This window comes from Balaenoptera physalus (assembly GCF_965194825.1).
Source record: "Balaenoptera physalus genome assembly, chromosome: 3".
NCBI lineage: Eukaryota > Metazoa > Chordata > Mammalia > Artiodactyla > Balaenopteridae > Balaenoptera > Balaenoptera physalus.
Window position 1 is genome coordinate 71,903,548 of NC_138890.1, and position 21,456 is coordinate 71,925,003.

Genomic DNA, 21,456 nt, shown 5'->3' on the forward strand with positions numbered 1-21,456 from the left:
ACTTGTCAGGAAGCAATTCTGCAATGAAGTTTTCTACTGACACAGCAGTCTGTTTTTCATGGATCACTCCAGTTCGACGCAAGCTATCTATCCGTTCCTGGGCACCCTGAAACAGTGTACGTTAGAAACTATTTTAAATTATTCGGTTTTAAATATACTAATTTATGATTGTATAAGTAATATGCGTATACATTTATACACAAACACATATATACTCATTGTAAACATGAAAACAGTACAGAAGCATAGAGAGTAAAACGTGAAAAAGCCCCATTGTATTCCCCTCAGTATTAAGAGTCTGCAGTGCATCTTCTAAATTATTCCTATATGCATTATTATTTTGGTTGCTATCATGAAATGGATAATTTTTATATTACATGTTCTAATTGGTTATTACTAATATAAGGAAACTACGTGCTTTTTAATGTTGATCTGGCAAGAGGCCATCTTACTAAATAAAAATCATTTATCAATTCTAGTAGTTTTTTAGTTGATTCTCTCTTGAATTTTTCTAGGCAGGCAATCATATCAATAGCAAATATGTTTTTTCTCTTTCTTCTGATTCCTTTTATATATAGCCTTTAAAATTTGCACCAAAATGACAGTTATTTTAACACAAACATATGCATTACATCAAAGCTTATTCAAGAAAATTAGTACCATTTATGAAACAAAATTGAGGGGCTGAGAACACTATATAGATAACTCAAAATCATGAATTAAATACACACTTACGGCAGAAAACTAAAAGCTGGATTAATAAGGACAAGGTTGTTGTTTACTACTTTTATTTGAATCACTTCATAAAAGTGATCATGAATGATATGATGAGAATGTGTTCAAAAAGCAAGATAAAACTATTTCTGAATAAAACTAGTCATGGATAATACCCCTATTTTTATCATGAACAGCAGAGCTAAGCAGTGAATGAGATTAAGGGGTCAATTCTTCAAATGAAAATTAAGAAAGCTAGGATACTTCTAGAGACAACTGAATTTATTTCAGAGACAACTAAAATAAAGAAGTGACAACTGTATGAGAACATGTAAGCCAATTTGTCATTAGCCTATAAACATGAAAGATGAAAGAAGATATGAGTTAAACTACAATAAAATCAAGCTGTATTTTTGCTTACTCTTGTATCTCTGGTACTTAGCATAGTGTCTAACCTAATAGGCAGCCAGTGAGAACTTACTACATGAACAAGTGAACAACGGAAAAACTAAGGGCTTCTGAAGGCCTATATGGCTAATATTAGGAATTTAAAGAGTGTAAATATGGCATCACCAAATCTAATAGTGAATGAGGAGATCACTGTTGAATCTGAAAGAAAATACAATAGCTAAGATGAACTTAATTCTTTGTACTGGATAATGTAAATCTGTTCTGAAATCTGGGAGGAGTAAAATAATTCCCTCCTCCCAAAAGGTAGTTATGTCTAATTTTTACTATAAAGAAGTTTAAATAAATGTTAATTCAGTAAAAAACTATTAGGGGATTAGTGGGATGTTTAGAGATTCATCTGCAACTCTTCAAAGGTGCTATCTCAGCTACACACTACAACAAAATATTCCTAGATTTTATGCTCCCAGGAAGCAGAAACTAAGTTGGTTCATTTTTTACTATCCTACAGCACAGGGCTTTATACTTCATAGGGTTCACAAAATATTGAACTGAAATTAATTAGCACCTATAAAAGATAGGATAATGAGTTAGGTAGACAAGTGTAATGCTTGTTTTTGTTTATGGAATCCAGAAGAGAAAATGAAGAGGGGGTAAATCAGCCTCTCTCCTCCTCTGACCACAACATTACTTAAATGTGGCATCTTTTGGCATCACAGAGACACTTTGATATTAGTCACTACCAATGTTTTGAGAAGGGAATTTTAACTTTATTTTTCAACAGTGTAGGGGATCAAAAATTAGGTAGTTTAGAGGCCACACTGAAGTAACTGTCTCAGAATTGAAGTAAGATGCAGAAATGCCTCTAGAGCTTATACTAAGCAACTTGGTTCAGATAATCAAAATTCCATGCTTCTTCATAAATTCTTACAGATATTAACTGCATTTTTCTTGAATATAAGCTATAAAACAATGGTCATAAATATAATTGGCTTTTCAGTAAAATTAATACTTGGCATTGGAGAAGTTTCAGAAGCTTCCTAACTTTAATTACAGCTGATTTATTTCCTTAAACAATTTCATATGTTTAAAGGAAAACTTAAGTTTAGTTCAAAAAAGACATTCACTTCAAATAAAATCTGATGGGGAGAAAAAAATCTGGGTTGAAATTTTAATATTCTACATTATTTTCTTTTTGTTAGTTCCCTCTACTGTTTCTGAAAAAAAACAAACAGCTGGGAAAATTACATATCACTTTCTTATATATATCAGTTTCAATGAATTTTAATTTTAAGCTTGTATTAAAGATTGTGGAAAAGGAACACTTTTCTAAATTTGAAGGGCAAAAACCAATACTAAAACAAACATATCAAATACTAATAAAATCAAAATATAAACTGAACTATTAATATTCAGAAAATAAGATTTTTCTTACAGAAAAAAATCTCCATCAGCCTTTCAAGTTCAGTACCTACCGATATGAAGTATCTTTTATGCAATGATATTTAACATAAAATATTTAAGACTCATGTTTTAAAAACCATGAAATTCTGAGTTATGTTCCAAAAATCATGTGGTGATCTATCATCAGAAATTATGAATGATAACTCTATCAGTTTTTTTATCAGTTTTTTTGAGAACAATTAGAAACCACAGGACTTGCAAGAAGATTTTACCGAGTCATTATGTCATTTGCATTCTTAACATCTAAAACATTATTTTGAATTGTCCCTTCATATGACACTCACTCAGAAGGATTTTAGGTTCCGAGGCAATCAGTGGGTGAGCGGTATATCTTTATTTTCTAATGGGAGAGGTCAGAGCTTATGAAGAGGAGATGAGAAAGGAGATGGCATGTTGCCTCCATTACAAGTATGTATTCAGGCAGAAAATTTTAGGAAAGAATACGTATGGAAGTTGAGGAAGGAGAAGCTGAGTTCCTGAAACCTATCTGCGTCTACTTGGACCCTGTAAAATCTTTGCATGTCACCAGAGGTACTTATACACAAGTCTGAAGACCACTGTTTGTTTGATGGTAAAGGTACTATCAAAGTATAGCAACAGGTGGGCAGCTAGAGGTCTGTTAAGGGAAAAATCTCTATTCTCATAAGGCTGACATGCTGTTAAACCAAAATTCAAAACAGATCCCAGAGTGAAAACATCTTCTGCATTAGACTGCTTACTTGAGGAAATAAATTATTAATTTTAAAAGTTTACCCTAGCACTTTAAATTCTATTGTTTGGGGTCTTATACCAAGATATCTCAATAGGACTGCTAGATATTCATTTTAAAGAACATGAAGCACTATTCTAAAAGTTTATATCTGTAAACGAAACAAAGATCTCTGCTCTTGTAGAACTTAATTCTAGTGGGAAAAAAGCACTAAAAAATAAAAATAACATAAACGTAAATTATATGGTAAATGAGAAGATGCTGGACGCTATAGGAGAAAGATCAGAGGAGGGTTAGGGGATCAGGAGAGCAGGGTAGGGAGGTGCAGACTGCAGCATTGAACAGGGTGGTCAGGACAAGCCCCACTGTGGAGGGAAGATTTTAGTGAAGACTTGAAGGAGGTCAGGGAGTCAACCAAGTAGGTATCTGAGGAAAGAGTGGCTCAGAGAGAGCTGTGAAAAGGCTGTGAGAAGAGAGCAGCCTGTCAGACAAGTGCAAAGACCTGCAAGGAGGCCAATGTGGCTGGCACGGAGTGAGCAAGGGGGAAGACCGGTAGGAGATGAAGCCAGAGAAAAGCAGAAGGCCGCTGGTGCAGCCACTGTGGAGAACAACATGGAGGTTTCCTAAAAACCAAAACAGAGCTGCCATATGATCCAGCAGTCCCACTCCTGGGCACATACCTGGAAAAGATGAAAACTCTAGTTCGAAAAGATACATGCACCCCACTGTTCACAGCAGCACTATTTACAATAGTCAGCTCGTGGAAGCAACCTAAGTGTCCATTGACAGATGAATGGATAAAGAAGATGCGGTGTGTATGTACGATGGAATATTACTCAGCCATAAAAAAGAATGAAATCGTGCCATTTGCAGCAACATGGATGGACCTAAAGATTATCACACTAAGTGAAGTAAATCAGAAAAAGACAAATATTTATGATATTACTTATATGTGGAATCTAAAAAGACAGTACAAATGAACTTATTTACAAAACAGAAATAGACTCACAGACATAGAAAACAAACTTATAGTTACCAAAGGAAAAAGGGTGGGGGGATAAATTAGGAATTTGAGATTAACAGATACACACTACTACATATAAAAGATAAACAACAAGGACCTACTGTATAGCACAAGGAACTATACTCAGTATCCTGTAATAACCTGTAATGCAAAAGAATCTGAGAAAGGATACATATATACACATATATGTATATATATATGGTATAACTGAATCACTCTGCTGTACACCTGAAACACTGAAAATCAACTATACTTCAATTTAAAAAAAAAAAAAAAAATAGAAGGCCAGTTCAGCCAGGCCATGTGGGGCTGTGGCAGCCTTGGTAAGGAATTTGGATTTTACACCCAGTGAAATATAAAGTTCTGAAAAGAATAGTGAAATGGTTTGATCTTGTGTGTTGAAAGAATTACCCTGGCTACTCTGTTGAGGATAACCTATAGGGCCACAAGGGTAGAAACGGGGTGACCTGTTAGGAGGTGAACCCAAGATTCCAGCAAGGCTTTGTGGTGGCTTCACCCAGGGTGGGAGCAATGGAGACAGTGACAAGCAGTCAGATGCTGGATGTATTCTGAAGGTACAGTGAACAAGATTTCTTGATGAACTGGACATGGGTAACGAGAGAAGTCAAGGATGACTCCAAGGTTTCTCTCTCATCTGAGAAAATGGAAGGACAGAGCTGTCATCAATTGAGATGGAGAAAGCTGCGGCGGGGGACAGCTTGGAAGGAAAGAAAAGCAGTTGAGTACTAGACATGGTAAGTTTGAGACATTCAAGTAAAGGTATTAAAAAGGCAACTTTTATATTAACCTGGTTTACGTGAGAGGTCTCTGCTGGAGATACAAACTCGAAACCGTCAGCACACAGCTGGTATTCAAAGCCGTGGGACTGGCTGCGATCACGAAGAGAGTGAACGTAGATGAAGGGAAGGAGACCATCAGGAGGGTGGGGAGAAAAGGAGGAGCCAGCCAAGGAAGCACAGAGGAATCAGTGAGGCGGGGAAGAAACCAAGCGTGGCATCCCCAAAGGCGAGCGTAAGACACTACAGAGGCGTCCCAAAGCCAGTGGCAGGTCAAACAAGATGCACGACATTGGCGACCTTGAAAGCATTCTCGGTGGAGGGGTGAGGGTGAGAGCCTGGCTGGGGTGGGTGTAAGAGACTGAAGAGAAGAACTAGAGATAAAAGTGTTGGCAACTCTTTGCAAGTTTTGCTGCAAAACGAAGCAAAAACCTAAGGTTGGAGGTGATGGGGAAGGTAAGGTAAAAAAATTTGTTGGAAGGTTTTCTTTGGTTTATTTTTGTTTTTTAAGGTGGGAGCAGTGTTTACGTGCTGATGAACTGTTCATTTGTTTTTGCGTGTTTGTGTACTGATGGTAAAAAGTGTATGAGAGGGAGGGCAGAACTCTTGGAACTTTAACACTTAGCACGCAAGAGGGGGCCAGGTCTACTATGGTAATGGGATTGGCTTGTGTATGTGACAAATTTTTTAATGGTAACAGTCCAGAAGACAAAGTATACGATATCCAAGTGGTGCTGTGAGTATGCAAGTGTGTGAAATTTGTTTTCAACATAAGCCATTCTATTATCTGCCACTATTACGTAGGGATTATATAGGTATCTATAGACTTAATCACAAGGTCTTCTTCCCTCACTACCAAAAACTATGGCAGTGTCTTCCTTTGGTAAGTGCATGACTACTGGTAATGTAATTTAATAGGTCTCTATATGCTGATGAGACCTTGGCACACTCTGGTTATATACAGGCTTTGTGCCTACAACATGCCAGCCAGTCGGGTCTCTAAGGCAAGGTAGTTACAAGGACAGGGAAAGGCAGGACTCAAAGAAAGTAAGTTAAGAAAACTCTCTGGATGAGTGCCGAGTCCCCCCACCAAGTACTGGGTTGGCCAAAAAGTTCGTTCGGGTTTTTCCATAACAGAAAACACAAGGGAAAAGGGGGACTTTGCCAGGTATATTTACAACCTGCTTACTAGAACCCCATTACTACTCTGGAAACTTCCAAATATATGAGAATCCCATAAACCATGAAGAAATACATAAAGTGTAAAGTATTATTAATAGTGATAGTAATAAAAAGCTTACGGGATTCAAGGGATATTATAATTTCAGTAATGGATTTAAACGTTAATACTGGGTTAAGAAGATCTCTTTTAGGACTAAAACTGCTCTCTTTCTGTGCTCTTGCAATGTGGTTCCTCCCCTCCCCCGATAATCAAAACCTACTTTAGGTTTCTTTAAATTAAAACTCCACTGTATCTTCCTAACACTACAGATTGTCTAATTAAAAACCAAATCAAGGGCTTCCCTGGTGGCGCAGTGGTTGAGAATCTGCCTGCTAATGCAGGGGACATGGGTTCGAGCCCTGGTCTGGGAAGATCCCACATGCCGCGGAGCAACTAGGCCCGTGAGCCACAACTACTGAGCCTGCGCGTCTGGAGCCTGTGCTCCACAACAAGAGAGACCGCGATGGTGAGAGGCCTGCGCACCGTGATGAAGAGTGGTCCCTGCTTGCTGCAACTAGAGGAAGCCCTCGCACAGAAGCGAAGACTCAACACAGCCCAAAAAATAAATAAATAAATAAATAATAAATCCATATGTCTAAAAAAAAAAAAAAAAAAAAACCAAATCAATATTTCAGTATGTAAAAACCCAAAAGTTCCATATAGACCATAGGATTATCATCAGAAATTTTAAAAAATGAACTGCCAGCTACTATATCCTGAAAAAGATGCTCTATTACTCACTTTTAATCCAGCTGCATAGCCCACTGGTTGTGGAGCAATGCTGGACTGCCCAGCTTCCCCTATCACCACAGCTAAGCCAAAGACCTCCTGAAAGGCATCTCGGACAGCGGCAACTTTTACTTCTTTATTTGAGGTCACTACAATGTCCAGTTCACCTCCAGATTCTACAAAGACCAGAAGAAAATTTCAATTCCAAATTAAAATAATGAAATTCTCATAATTACTACCATGCAGTAACATTTTATTACATAATTACTCTTAACCTGGCAAAACAATGCAAGCTATAGATTACCTTTTTATTGGCTGAGGACACTGAGGTTCACAGGTAACACAGCTACTTAGCGATGATGTCAGGACTCAAGGTAACACAGCTACTTAGCGATGATGTCAGGACTCAAATCTAGGTCTGTATCTTTTCACTACACTGCCTGATGCAAGCAGACACATTTCACCCTGTCACCTAATGGCATCTTACTCTGAGATTTCTCAAGAAAGCTGTTTGTACTGTGAAACATTTTGCCCTAGAAACAATGCTTTTCCTCAGTAAGTATCTTTCGGAACAGCTGAAAATATTTTCCAAATATTTGGGCTTTTTATCATGGATTTCTTTTTTTCCTGATTGAAACAATGTTCCACAGATCTCATCTTTACTGGAATTTCTTAAATTATTAAAACCTAAAAGCAAGGGTTACCATAGGAAAGAAGAGGAAGACTGTATCCATGTGGGACATATCTCTTAACCCTATCTAGCTAAGTACTGTTCCATTAGGCTTCAGCTCAAAAAGCTTTCTGGTTTTTTGTGATGACTCATGCCACTTTTAATGATTATAAAGGGAGAGCTAATCAAAAAAACGTTGAATCTGTGTTAAAGTCCATTTCTAATAGTTCTTGTGCTTTCCTGATACATTTGAAATTGTTATGGTGATTTCTAAAATATTTGTATAAAAACATGGTAAGTTTTACTAGGGTTTTGTTAGATCCAAATGGTCTCATTTTTGCTGCCTGTCAATAGCTTTTTCACACTCAGTATTATTGCTTTTTATAGGTGATTAAGATTATATGTTATTATATCTTCTAATAATAGAAATTTCATTTTGTATCTTTTCTCTCGCCGTTTTATTTTCCTTTTTCTGGATGTCAATGCAGAGTACTGGCCTGAGAAAAGTCTTTGGTTTGAGTCCTGATTTTATCACTTACTAGCTTCGTTACCTTGGGGAAGTCACTGAGCTTGTTTCCTCACAGAAAAATTCCTGCCACCTCACAGGGCTTGCTCTAAGGATTAAATAAGGTAATTGATTTCATCATCTAACACAGTACCCATTAAAACAACAAGAGCTCCAAAAATACTAATTCCTTTCTTTTCCTCACTAAAAATAAGAGCTTGTGAAGAGAAGAACATATATACTGCATTAATTATGTCAAACTTGATTATTATGAATATATGAAATCAGTATATATGGTAGGGTCCAATTTCTAAACCCTGGCAATTACAAACACAGAGAACAATTCAGCTGAGTTAATTCTTTGATTCAATTTTCCACTTAAAGGGAAGCAAAGTAGCTAAGTGTTAGCTCCACCAAGCTGTGTGACCTAGGATAATAATAAAGCTCTCTGAACACAAGTTCCTCATCTAAAACTTGAGGAAAATAACACCTAGCTTGCAGAGCTCTTATGAGAATTAGTATCTGGCAGATCAAGCATTTAATAAATGGTACTTATCATTATTAGGTCTTGCCCTTTGACATTTACTAGACAATTACCAACAGACTCAAGACTTATGAAAGCTACTGACTTTTTATTGCTACTGAAAATCTCTGTTCAAGTACCTGGTGCATAGCTTTGGCCACTAAATTGTTATCTTCAACAGAATTACTAATAATTGGTCACAAATCCTCCTAAGAGATTATGTTATTTCACTTACTGGATATGTACATAAAAAATTAATCCTCCAGTTAACCGTCTGGAGGATTCTTGGTAATGAGGGTTCAAAGGTGATTAAAATAGCTTTCCCAACAAACCTAGTAATGACATATTATTAGTAAATAGATTAACAGCCTATAAAAATTTTATTCCTGAGTTACACATAAACACATTTAATTAAAATAGATAACTGGAGAAATGTCAAAACCAAATATGAACAAAGCAACACTTCAAATGTCAACACTGAACGGTAAAATTCATATAAAGCAACACTAACCATATTCGTAATTAAAATCAGTAAGTATACGAATAATTCAAATCATTTTTACTCCTCCAAAGTTCATTCTGGGAAGTTTTCAAAATTTATTTAATGGTGACTAAGAAAAAGATGAATTAAAAGTACCAAAACCAAGACTGACAATCAATGTAAGAATATAGGAGGATTTTCACTAATTGTAAGACCTGCGGGATTACACTCTGGCTGACACGAGCACATACTTTATGTGGCAGATGCTGCTCTACTTTAAGTACATACTGATATATGGCGCCATGCCAGGGTCCAGCGTTGTAATCATGCTTTCTACTGAATGTTTTGTTTTATCAAGCACAGACTTCACCATAGGGTTCCCGGCCACACCCTGCACAGAACAAATTCACATGTAAATACTCATTCTAAGCAAAGAACACCATGATTACCGGATGGTGAGGGAAAAAAAAAAATTTTTTTTAAGTTTCCAATGCATTGCAGACCTATACTTTTGTAAAATATAAGGAAACTAAGGTTATGGCAATGTCAAATTGCTATGAAATTTCAAAATGCTTCCTCTCAATTTCTCTTCTCATCTCATCATAGATTGACAGCAGTCTACTGACCCCATTTCGAGCAACACTGGCCTGGGAAGTAGGTTTATTGTATATATATGTATGTGTGTATGTATATATGTTTATTTCATTTCTATGTATACCTATATTTTTATTTCATTTCATTACTATTTATTTATCTATCTATATAAAAGACTAGGCAAAACTTGTCCATCAAGGTCCCAAATAAAGATTGTAATTGGATGTCTCTGAAGACTCATATTTTGTTCCCTAATATAAAAATAAAAACAGTAAAAACATTTCTTCTCTTTATTTCCCAGAACAGTTCCTTATTACCTTAATATATAATACTCTGTTCTATGAAAGTTTCTTTTTTCCTACTTCCTATTTGTTTTGTTCCCAAATTCTCCCTTTTAATAAAGCCAGACCTAGTCCTCTGAATTTCTAAAACCACACTATTAGACAGAAGGAACCAGATCTGAGTATTTCCTTCCATCTATGCTTCTCCCACAGTCGAAGAGACTTAGAGATGGCATCCGGCTAACAGGCCATGATTCCACCTGTCCCAACCTACCATTAAACTAAGGTGATTCAGAAAAACAGATGAGTTCAGAACACTGATATTTAAGACTGTCCACCCATCTTATGCTGAATATTAGAAGAGTTATTTACAAGATCTGTAGGGTTGAACTGAGTATTACAACTGGTAACTGACATGCTGACACATGCTCTTAACGAGGAAAAGAAGTGACAGTCTACACAAAGGAGACCTTTAAAAAGCACAAAATGATATAAAGAAGCAAGCTTAGAAAAATGCCATCTTTCTGATACATAAAACTCAAACGCTGTAAATTAGTTTAACCAGCTACCAATTTAAAAATATGTTTAATATGTAATTAAATTGCAGCCAAACCCTCAGAATATTGAGGGGAACTTGACAAAGCGATTCCAAATTTCATTAAGAAAAATAAAAAGACCAGCAAAGAAAAATTCTGAAGAGAAAACAGCAAACTTACACAACCAAATGCTGATCTGCCTTTAGGAATGCAGAGACTCAGAACTGACTTTTCTATCTGACTCATCTATGAATACTCTTCATCCCCACCTCAGCACAGCGTAGGCTTTCAATAAATATTAGTGTAATAAATAAACAGTTACAATAATTAAAATAGTGTGGTACTGTTGCAAGGACAGGCAGAGCAGTGAAATAAAATACAGAGCCCAGAAACTGAGGTTAACACACAATTTAGTAACTAAGGTAAAGGTAACATATCAAATCACTGGGATATGATTTTGGAACAGTCAATTAAGTGGTTGGAAAAAAATTAAGTTTGACTTCTACCTCATATAATATAGTAAAGTAAGTATCAGCTATATCAACTTGATAAGTAAAAAAAAATGAAACCACAAGAAAATTAGAAGAAATCATAAAAAAATAATTATCATATAATGTAGTAGGTAAATGTCACTTTTAACATTTAAAAAAATTGAAAAAAAAATTGATAGAAATGACTCCCCAAAATTTAGAAGGCTTTGTGTCAATAAAGCATAATAAAGTTGAAATGTAAGATAAAAATGGAGGCTACTGCAACATATGATAGCATATAATAAAATATTCTTCTTATATTAAGAGTTCTTATCAACTCATTATAAAAGAAAATCATCCCAATTCAAAACTGAGCAAAGAACATGAATATAGACTTCACAAAATAAAAATACAAATGGCCAAAAATCACATTAAAAAAAGTTCAAATTGAGTAACAAAGAAATGCAAATTTAAACAAGGTATTATTTTTTTGCCTATCAAATTAGAAAATACTATATTTCAATTAATAAAATCACTGCTGGCAAACGAATGACATTATGACAGTGTATCTTGGTATAACCTTCCTGGAGAGCAATATGTATCAGTAATTTTTTTAAATGTTCACACTGACATTTACCAAGAATTAACTGATAAAACAGAGATGCACATAAAGATTGGCATACAAGAGTGCTCATCGTAATTTAATTAATAAGAACTACCATTAGAAAATGCCAATAACAGATAAGTGAAATAAAACATGGGAAATAAATGCAATGACATGTTGGGTAAAGCAGCCTGAAGAATTTTATAGCTGGGAAGATGTTCATGATACACACTAGGTAAAGACAAACAAAAGACACAAAATTGTGTCGTGTCACTACTCCAGTTTGCTTTTCACGAAAAAAGAGATACATTTACATAGATAGGCGCATCCAAAAGACAGAGGAACTATAGAAAAAGTGTAATAAGAATAAAAGGTATTTTAATTTTTCCTTACACCTCTTTCTATTTTCAAAATTCTCTCTAATGAATATCTGTTAGTTTTATAATTAAAAAATTAAATGTGATTTTTAAAGTAAACACCCCTTACCTTAATAAAACCCCAGAGTCCACCAGCAGATGCTTCGTCCTGCCCTCTACCGATTCTAGGATCTTCTTGCTCCTCTGGAAAAGTGATGGCTGATGTGGTTCCAGTTCCCTGTGCCAGAGATGTCAAACCAGCTTGCTGAGTAATGGGAGTTGGCAAAATACCTAGTTAATGGCAAAAATGTTAATATAGGTAATTTATTCCATAAACTATTTCCTATAAAAAGAAGATACAACATATGAGATGAGTAGTTCAAAACAGCTTTAATAATGTAGCTATATACTCAGGCATTTCAACACTGAGATATGAGCCCAAAGAATCACCTAAACCTTTATAAAATATACAAAATTCCAAAGAAGAAATTTCTTTCCCTCTTCATAAGCTTACACCAAGTGCCCTGAAAATGGACAGAAAATATACATCCAAAAGTACTTCATGTTAGCCCTATGTAGCATTTGGATACAGACAGCTATAGTCTGAATCTCTTTAAAGCATAAAAATAACTGATATGAGCACTCAAGCCCATCATACAAAAAGCATGTAAAAATTAGTAAACATATCTATATACCCTATTTTAACTCAAAAAAAAAATTCACATATACACACACATGGGTGTCATACTTGCACTCTTGAAAAAATTTTATTTGTTAAGGTAGACAAGCCAAGTTGGATTATAAAATCACAACAAAATTGTTTATTTTCCTAAAACGAGAAACAATAGGCAGAATATGACAGGATGAATTTTTGATATTGATTTCCAATAACCATTCCAGGGAAGTCGAAAAAGTAGGTGTAACTGACCTAGAAAATAAAATAGTCCAATTCCACTTATGGCACTTATGGCACATACACTTATTTGTTTTTGAACTTTTACCTGGCTAAATAAAACTACTCCCTGGACCATTCAGTCCTGATAATTTTTTAAGTAAAGCTTTAAAAAAAACTCTCAGACTTCACCTTGATGTTTCTCTATAACTGCACAAAATGTTAGGACAAAATTTTCGAATTCTGTCTGACATTCCACATTCTAATCATGTACTAAGTTTTATATCATATAAAAATCATATATTAAGTAACATCAGCTTTATTTTAATAATTTAAATGAAAATAGGAAGCTCTGGAGATCAAGGAAAAGGGAATGAAACATTCATGCACAGTAACCGGACCCCTCATACACTGCTGGTGAGAAAGTAAAATGGTGCAGCTGCTTTGGAAAATAGTCTGGTAGTTGTTCAAAAGTCAGCAATTCTGACATGCACCCCAATGTTCACAGCACAGCACTATTTACAACAGCCAAGACATGGAAGCAACCTAAATGTCCATCGACAAATGAATGGATAGATATATATACATATACAATGGAACGTTACTCAGCCATAAAAAAGAATGAAATAATGCCATTTGCAGCAACATGGATGTACCTAGAGATTATCATACTAAGTGAAGTAAATCAGACAAAGACAAGTATCATATGGTATCACTTATATGTGGAATCTAAAAAATGGTGCAAATGAACTTACTTACAAAACAGAAATAGACTCACAGACATACAAAAAAACCTCATGGTTATCAAAGGAGAAGGAGGGGATAAATTAGGAGTTTGGGAATAACAGATACACACTACTATATATAAAACAGATAAACAACAAGGACCTACTGTATAGCACACGGAACTCTACTCAATATCTTGTAATAACCTATAATGGAAAAGAATCTGAAAAAGAATAGATATAGATATATGTATAACTGAATAACTATGCTGCACACCTGAAACTAACACAATGTTATAAAGCAACTACACTTCAATTTAAAAAAAAAAAACCCTCCAGGAAAAAAAAAGTCAGCAATTCTGCACCTAGGTATAAACCCAAGAGAAATGAAGACATGTTCACATAAAACTTTGCACACAAAGGTTCATAAAATCAGTATTCACAATAGGCAAAAAGTGGAAACAACCCAACAGTGTATCAACTGATGAAATGAATAAACAAAACGTGGTATGTCCATACAATGGAATATTATTCAGTCTGAAAAGGAAGTTCTGACACATGCTACATCATGGATGAATCTTGAAAATATTACACTAAGTCACAAAGGACACATATTATGAGTCCATTTATATGAACTGTTCAAAATAAGCAAATTCATAGAAACAGAAAGTAGATTCGTGGTTCTGAGGGTCATGAGGATTGGGAGGAAGTACGGAGTGACAGCTAATAGGTATGGGGTTTCTTTTGGGGTGATTAAAAGGTTCTAAAATTGTTTTTGGTGATGGCTGACACAACTCGATAGATACAGTAACAACTATTAAACTGTACACATGAAAGGGTTGAATTGTATGTGAATTATACCTCAATAAAGCTGTTTTAAAATAAATAAATAAAACATTCACCATAACCACTTGTTTCAAAGTATCAGTGGGAGAGAGAATTACCTGTCACCGGAGGTGCAGAAAAAGACGGCATCAGGGGTGTCTGGGGAGCTCTTCCTGCATGTCCTCGTGTAATGTCATAGGCTGAGCCGACAGAGAATCCTGATGTGGGAGGACCCGAAGCGGGGGCAGATAAGAGAGTGTTTGGGGCAGAAGTGGAAGGTGGGAAGTGGGATAAAGGAGGGTTACTGAAGGCAGCAGCAGTTGGTGGAGAAACATGAGGTGGTGAAGAGGTAATGAGTGGAGGACCAGAAGGAACCGGTGAGGGAGGCACAAAGGGCAAGGGTGGCGAAGGCCTCACAGGAGGCAGGGACTGCTGAGGGGTGGAGTACGTGTGTGGCGGCAGGGGCTGCATAGAGGACACACTTGGAGAAGAGAAAGCGCTGGCTGCAGCTAGAAAAAGGAGGGCAGGAAAAAAATGCGTCAGTGACATGTTTTTCACTTAGTTTTCAAAGTGTCTCATTACTGCCTTCTTGGAAAATTTCAAAATTTAACAGACCCTATCCCAAGAGTTATTTTTAAATGTGTGATTTGAAATATACGACCATGACTGAGTGCAAATGACTTTCAACTCCCGTCAGTAAAAGCAGCAGCTATGTAAAATTAAGTTATGGTATTGCAGACCTTTGTGTTTTTGTTTGTTTTGATGTGCTTTTAATAAAATAAAGCCGTTTTTCATCCCTGCTGATATGAGCATAAAACCTCACAATTTAAGGCTCAAACTTTGGTCAGAAGGTTAATCACCACAAAGTCACAGAACATTAGACAAAGCTAACACATACTTTTTAGGATATCTCTGTCCTAACAAAGATGATTTCTAGTCAGTATGAACATAAAGAACGAAAGTTAAGATAAAGCAAAACATATGTTTTCTGTCTTCGGGCTTAAATTAAAAAAGGCTATCTCCCTTCATCCTGGCAAAGATTACAGAATTTTTAATATACAGGCACACCTCATTTTATTTTGCTCCACTTTACAAATTGAAGGGTAGTGGCAACCCTTGTGTCAAGCAAGTCTATCAGCACCATTTTTCCCAACAGCATTTGTTCTTCGTGTCTCTGTGTGACATTTTGGTAACTCTCACAACATTTCAAACTTTTTCATTATTATTATATTTGTTACGGTGATCCGTGATCTTTGATGTTACTAATGCAAAAAGATTACAACTCGCTAAAAGCTCAGATGATGGTCAGCATTTTTAAGCAATACTTTAGCAAAGTTTTTACTTAAGGTACGTACATTCTTTTTTTAGACATAATATATTGCACACTTAATAGACTACAGTATAGTGTAACCATAATTTTTATATGCACTGGGAAACAAAAGAATTCATGTGCCTCACTTTATTGCAATATTCACTTTATTGCAGTGGTCTGGAACTGAACTCACAGTATCTCTGAGGTCTGCCTCTATGCCTTTTTTAAATGACTCTGAGAAAAGATGACAGTATCTTGACTATCCTCAAAACATACTGACGCTAGACAACTGCACGTACCTAAAGGGGCTGGGGGGGAAGACGGCTGTGCCGCTGCAGCAGCGACAGCCAGTCCCGCTGAACTTGGTGGAGGAGTCCCAGGTGGTGTTGTCTCTATTCCACTCTCTTCCATCATTTTTCTTCAATTACGGTAAAACTGTAAAAATATTAAAATGTAATAAATATTACACAGTAATAAAAAGTATATTTTTAAACCTTGTATAGTTAGATAATAGTTTTTTAAAATAATCAACAGACAGATGTCTGTCTTTACTGTTTATAATGCCACTTATCTCCAGGTGAAGGGTTTGTCAAAATTCCTAAGAAAATAGTCTGTGAGAATATTTAATGTGCAAACAATCTGAGACATTTTCATACATCTACTCCATTACTGAGAAATAATTTTATGTTAACTAAGTAATTAACTAAGTAATTACCCAATATATTTCAAACAGTAAATTACTAATTTAATTTCTGCCACATGAATGCATGGTAGATTTATATCTAGATTCCAGTCACTATTACTTTTAAAATAAAAATAAATTACTTAAAGTATTCTTGAAACACTTCCTCTCTCCTCATTAAGCAGTGTATGCGGGCTACTCCTGTTAACAGTTAAAAAAAAAAATTCTTTACTGTGCTCGATTCCCAGGTTTTCTTAGTTTACATTCTAAAATGTGCCCCATAATGGCTAAATGATATGTCTCGGGTTTTAGAAAAGTTAACTGTAGCAAAAATGCCACTAGATAGCATTTCGACCTAACAGTCAAAAATGGGTTACAAAATGTGGGAAAACTTCCTTAAAAATTACAAATTTTCAAGCCTGCCTCAAGTATAAAATCAAAACTTCTAAACCTACCAAGTAAGTTTTTGAAGTTTTTACTCATTTAACAAATATTCAGTGTCAGTCAACCACTTGCCAAGCACTGTACTGGTGCCTCTGGAAATACAGTGTAAGCAAAACAAACGGGATACTTAAAGTCTAGTCCGGGAGACAGTCAAACAATAAGAGCAACATAACAATGAACCACAGCCTGAATGATGTGCTCTGAGAGCAAGGACAATTCTGCTCGCTGGGAATACGGTTTTGACTTGCGGACAGAAAAGGGTTCCCCGAGGAAGTCACATATAAGCTGAGATCTGAGGGACGATCAGAATTTAATTAGGCAAGGGAAAGGAGCTAAAGAGGGCACATGCCAGAAAAAGTGAATATAGAGAAGGTATAAAGGCCCTGGAAGGCTGAGGGACATTGACACATTCAAGAAAACGCATGCAGCAAAAAGCAGAAAGGAATAATGAGGACCAGAGACACGGACAGGAGCTCAGACTGTGCTGAGACGTATAAGCCGAATTAAAGAGTTGGGTCTTTTAAGAACAGAAAGTCACTGTGGGGCATTCAAACTGGGAATGACATACTGGGTCTTTTCACTTTTTTGAAGAAATTTCAGATTCACAAGAAGATGCCAAAATAGAGCAGACTTCATGGGTACCTTAAACCCAGTTTCTGCCAATGATGGCATCCTACGTAACTAGACTACGGTGATAAAACCCAGGAAATTAACATTGGTACAATGCGAGTAACTGAACTACAGACCTCATTTGGATTTCACCTGTTTTTACATTCACGTGTGTGTGTGTGTGTGTGTGTGTGTGTGTGTGTGTGTGTGTAGTTCTATGAAGTTTCATCATATGCACTGACTCATGTAGCTACCACCACAATCAGGACACAGAACCGTTCCATCACCCCAAAGAAACTCCCACATGCTGCTCCTTGCTCACACCCTCTCATCAACCATAAGCTCTGGCGACCAACTGTTCTCTACCATTTTCTCATTTCATGAATGTTACATAAATAGAATCATACAGCACACAACTTTTTGAGATTGGCTTTTTTCACTCAACAGAATGCTCTTAAGATCCATCCAAGTTGTTGGATAAATCAATGGTTGGTTCTTTATTGCTGAATAGTATTCCATTTTAGAGTTGTACCACTGTTTGCTTATCCATTTATTTGTTGAAGGACATTTAGGCTGATTCCAGCTTTTGGCAATTCATATTTGTGTTCTGGAAAAATTCCTCTGACCACAGTATGCAGTTTGTGCCACAGGGCAGTCAGAGTAGATGCAGAGAGACCATTAAGAAAGATATAGAAGTAGTTCAAATAACATCCTAGGTTAGTGATTCTCAAATGGGGAGTGGAGGAGGGTGATTCTGCCCCTCTCCCCCCCAAGGGTCCTTTGGCAATGTCTGGAGACATATTTGGTTGTCAGAACTAGGGGGTATTACTGGCATCTAATAGGTAAAGACTGGGGATACTGTTAAAAATCCTACAATGCATAGGATGGCCCCCACAAGAAAGAGTTATCTGGCCCCAGACTAAGGTGATGATAGTGGAGATGGAGAGAGTGGATGGACTCAAGAAATGTTTAGGTGGTTAACACTCAGTGATAGACTGGATATGGGGTCCAGGAGGGGGAGAGGCATGACTTGCACAACTGGAGAGATGGTGGTGCCATTCAGTAAGGCAGGGAACACTGGAGGAGGTCAAGGTGTATGTCTGACATCTTGGGAGAGGAGGGATTATGCAGTATTTAATACTGCACATGCTAAATTCAAGCTCCTTGAAACGTCCAAGTACCGTTGACTTGGTCTGCAGCTCAGAAACCACATAAATGTGGGCTTCATCAGTTCACTGATAGTCTCTAAAAGTCATGTGCTGAAAAGAGATTATCTGAGAAGACCAAGAGAAAAAAGAAGATGGCCCAACGAACCCTTGAAGAAGAGCCCAGGAGAAAAAAAAAAGCCTGCAGAGAAGAATGAAAGACCAGAAAGACAGGAAGAAAACCAGGAGGCTGTGGTGTCCAAAAGCCAAAGTGTTTCAAGGTAGGAATGGTCAACAGTATCAAATGCTACAGAAAAGACAAATAGGATAATATATGAAAAAGTCAATGGATTTGCCAAACTGGAGATAAAACTTAGTGAGAGCCGCTTCCATAGAAGGAGTGGGGATAGTGGGGATAGAAGCCAATTTCAACTGGACTGAGGTGTGAGGTGAAGCAAATATGTACAACACTTTCAAAAAGTTTTGTTGTGAATGTAGAGGAAAGATCTATGGCAGTAAGTAGAAAACAGGTATCCAGGGAAGCAAAACCCTTTCATTCAATACTTACAGACGAAGATAATCAGGGACAGAATGGCCTTCTGGGGACTTTATCACTCCCTGACAAAGCTACCTCTTTTCTTCATCTCATTTCTCCACTGGTTATTCATCTTCCTCCTACAGATGCTACCAATTCTCATAGTAATTAGTAGAAGTCATATTTAAAGATAAATATTAATGAATGCATTTGCAAAAGAACCTGTACAATGAATACAACCCATAAAATGGAATAATTGGTCAATTTCTGTCTTTAAAAGCCATATGATTTGAGAATTGGCTTAATGACAATATTGGGTAAATTTTGGATGCATAAACATAATACCTTCTACTAAAGAAAAGCTCCTGTGATAAAAGTAACAGCAAAGTGTCAGAGTTGGTAAAGGTTCTAGTGCTCATTCTCGACACAAAAAGTATATTAATGTATCAGCATTAAAGAAAAAGTGATGTAAATGGCTTGGAAAATTGAGTCCTCAGTCTCTGGACCGACCCTGATCTTCCAATTTGCTTGTGTCTTGGTTCTTCAGTTAAAAAGTAGGTGGCTACTTATAAAGATACAAGAAATGGAATAATGAAGGTTTGATAAACGTAAAAGCTCGTTGAAAGCGATTATTATTGTTGATTACCGGTTCAAAAGATAGTCTCTACTACCCTTTAGTGAGCACTGCTGCAGGAAGGTCTGAGTTTTGTCTCTGCATTCCCACTTCTTATCCCAAAATAACTTCCATAAATGTTCACTGACAAAATAGCAGCTGTACAGGGAAAAGAATGGAATGCCAAAATGTGTCACGTTCGCAGAAATGTACATGTTGTCTCTTAAAATAACTACTTCGAATGACAAAAACTCCCTTGGATTGGACAAATTCTGCCAATTTAGAGCACGGGCTATCCGGCAAACTTGCCCGAAGCAGTTCCCAGGAAAGAACAAAGAGACAGCGGAGTGCAAAAGCCCTCTGGAGCGGCGCTAGGCACCGATGGGGGAACCCACGGGAAACGAAGCTACATCCCATTGCCCGTCCCCATTTGTTGACCTAGGAGTCTCCCAGGCGGTAGCGGCCTCCCCGCAAGCTCTGCCACGTCTCCAAGAAGGGCTGGGCCGAGCTAAGGTCAATGGGCTCCTGCCTCGTTCTCTCCCCTCCGGCCAGCGCGGTGGAAGGTGGAGCCAAACAGCCCGGGGCGCCGGCGTCGGTCCCGGAACTGGAGCAAAGTGCCGGATAAGACCCCCGGGCCGCACCCACCGTGTAAGCCGCGGCGAGAACGGCTTGCCTCTCGAGGCACACCCTGAACCCTGCATGCACCCACGGCCCGAGCCCGGAATGCACGACGGCAGAGCTCCCAAACTACCCTCGCTCTCGGGGCGCCTGCCGGCCCGCCCACCTCGCACCACGGCGCCCCTGGGCGCCGGTTTGGGAGCCCGCGTCCCATCCGGCCGCCCGCATGCACCCGCGTTACTGCCAGGCTGACGCTCACCTGCGGGCCGGAAAGAGTGTCTGCGTGGCAGTGAAGAGTGGGAACTAGAAAGGCTGAGCTGTAGGACTACGAGAAGACGAGTAAGATACAAGCAAGAGCTCGCCGCGCGCACCCCCGCCTCCAAGATGGCCACCGTAGGTGCACGTCCCTGCGCTGCCACGTCGGCCGCGCGCCGCCCCGCCCCGCGCGCCGCCCCGCCCCGCGCCCCGCCCCGTCTCGCTCGCCCTGAGCCCCGACCCTTGGCCGCAAATTAAACCTGCTGGAGTTCTTGGGGCCAAAGATCCTCCTGCGCGCAGAGCTGGGTGCTGCCCAGCTCTAGGAGCATTCTCTAGCAGGACTGCCCAACCTTCCACGCCGCAACCTCCGTACGCGAGAATGGAACCCTTGCTACCGGGTGTAGCTCACTTACTCTGTGCCGTGGCCGCCCACGGGGATGACGATGAACCAGCCCGGGTCGTCCAGTCCAGTCCCAGCCTCCAGGAAGGACCTCGCTCCAGAAACAGGAGACCTATCCTATGTATTTTCAAAGATTTCCAGATAATAGTGGTTGCATCAAGCAAGAGAGATATAACGGTGGCAGCTACCATGCTGATTTCCCCCCCAAAGTTCATGTATTACACATTCTTTTTTTTTTTTAATGGAAAACCAAAGATTATCCACTTTCTTAACCTTACGTGCTGCACTTAAAACAGTTCCTGAAAGTCGGTGCT

At 38.0% G+C, this 21,456-nt stretch overlaps 1 protein-coding gene across 3 annotated transcripts in view; it reads right to left on the minus strand.

Annotated features, from left to right (window-relative positions):
• The window catches only part of PRRC1 (proline rich coiled-coil 1), a 44,634-nt gene extending 23,610 nt beyond the window's left edge, over positions 1-21,024 (minus strand). Inside the window, exons 1-8 of one of the 3 annotated variants that reach the window (XM_082457905.1) lie at positions 20,747-20,889; positions 19,290-19,405; positions 16,141-16,276; positions 14,649-15,038; positions 12,218-12,378; positions 9,535-9,637; positions 7,080-7,243; positions 3-106 (exon numbers count right to left, since the gene is read on the minus strand). In XM_082457905.1, coding sequence (XP_082314031.1) covers positions 3-106; positions 7,080-7,243; positions 9,535-9,637; positions 12,218-12,378; positions 14,649-15,038; positions 16,141-16,255 — 1,037 coding nt within the window. In that variant the 5' untranslated portion in view covers positions 16,256-16,276; positions 19,290-19,405; positions 20,747-20,889. Of the gene's footprint in view, positions 1-2; positions 107-7,079; positions 7,244-9,534; positions 9,638-12,217; positions 12,379-14,648; positions 15,039-16,140; positions 16,277-19,289; positions 19,406-20,746; positions 20,907-21,002 lie in introns of those variants that run through there. The other 2 variants (XM_082457906.1, XM_082457904.1) reach the window with 2 other exon arrangements.
• Between the last annotated feature and the right edge of the window lie 432 nt (positions 21,025-21,456).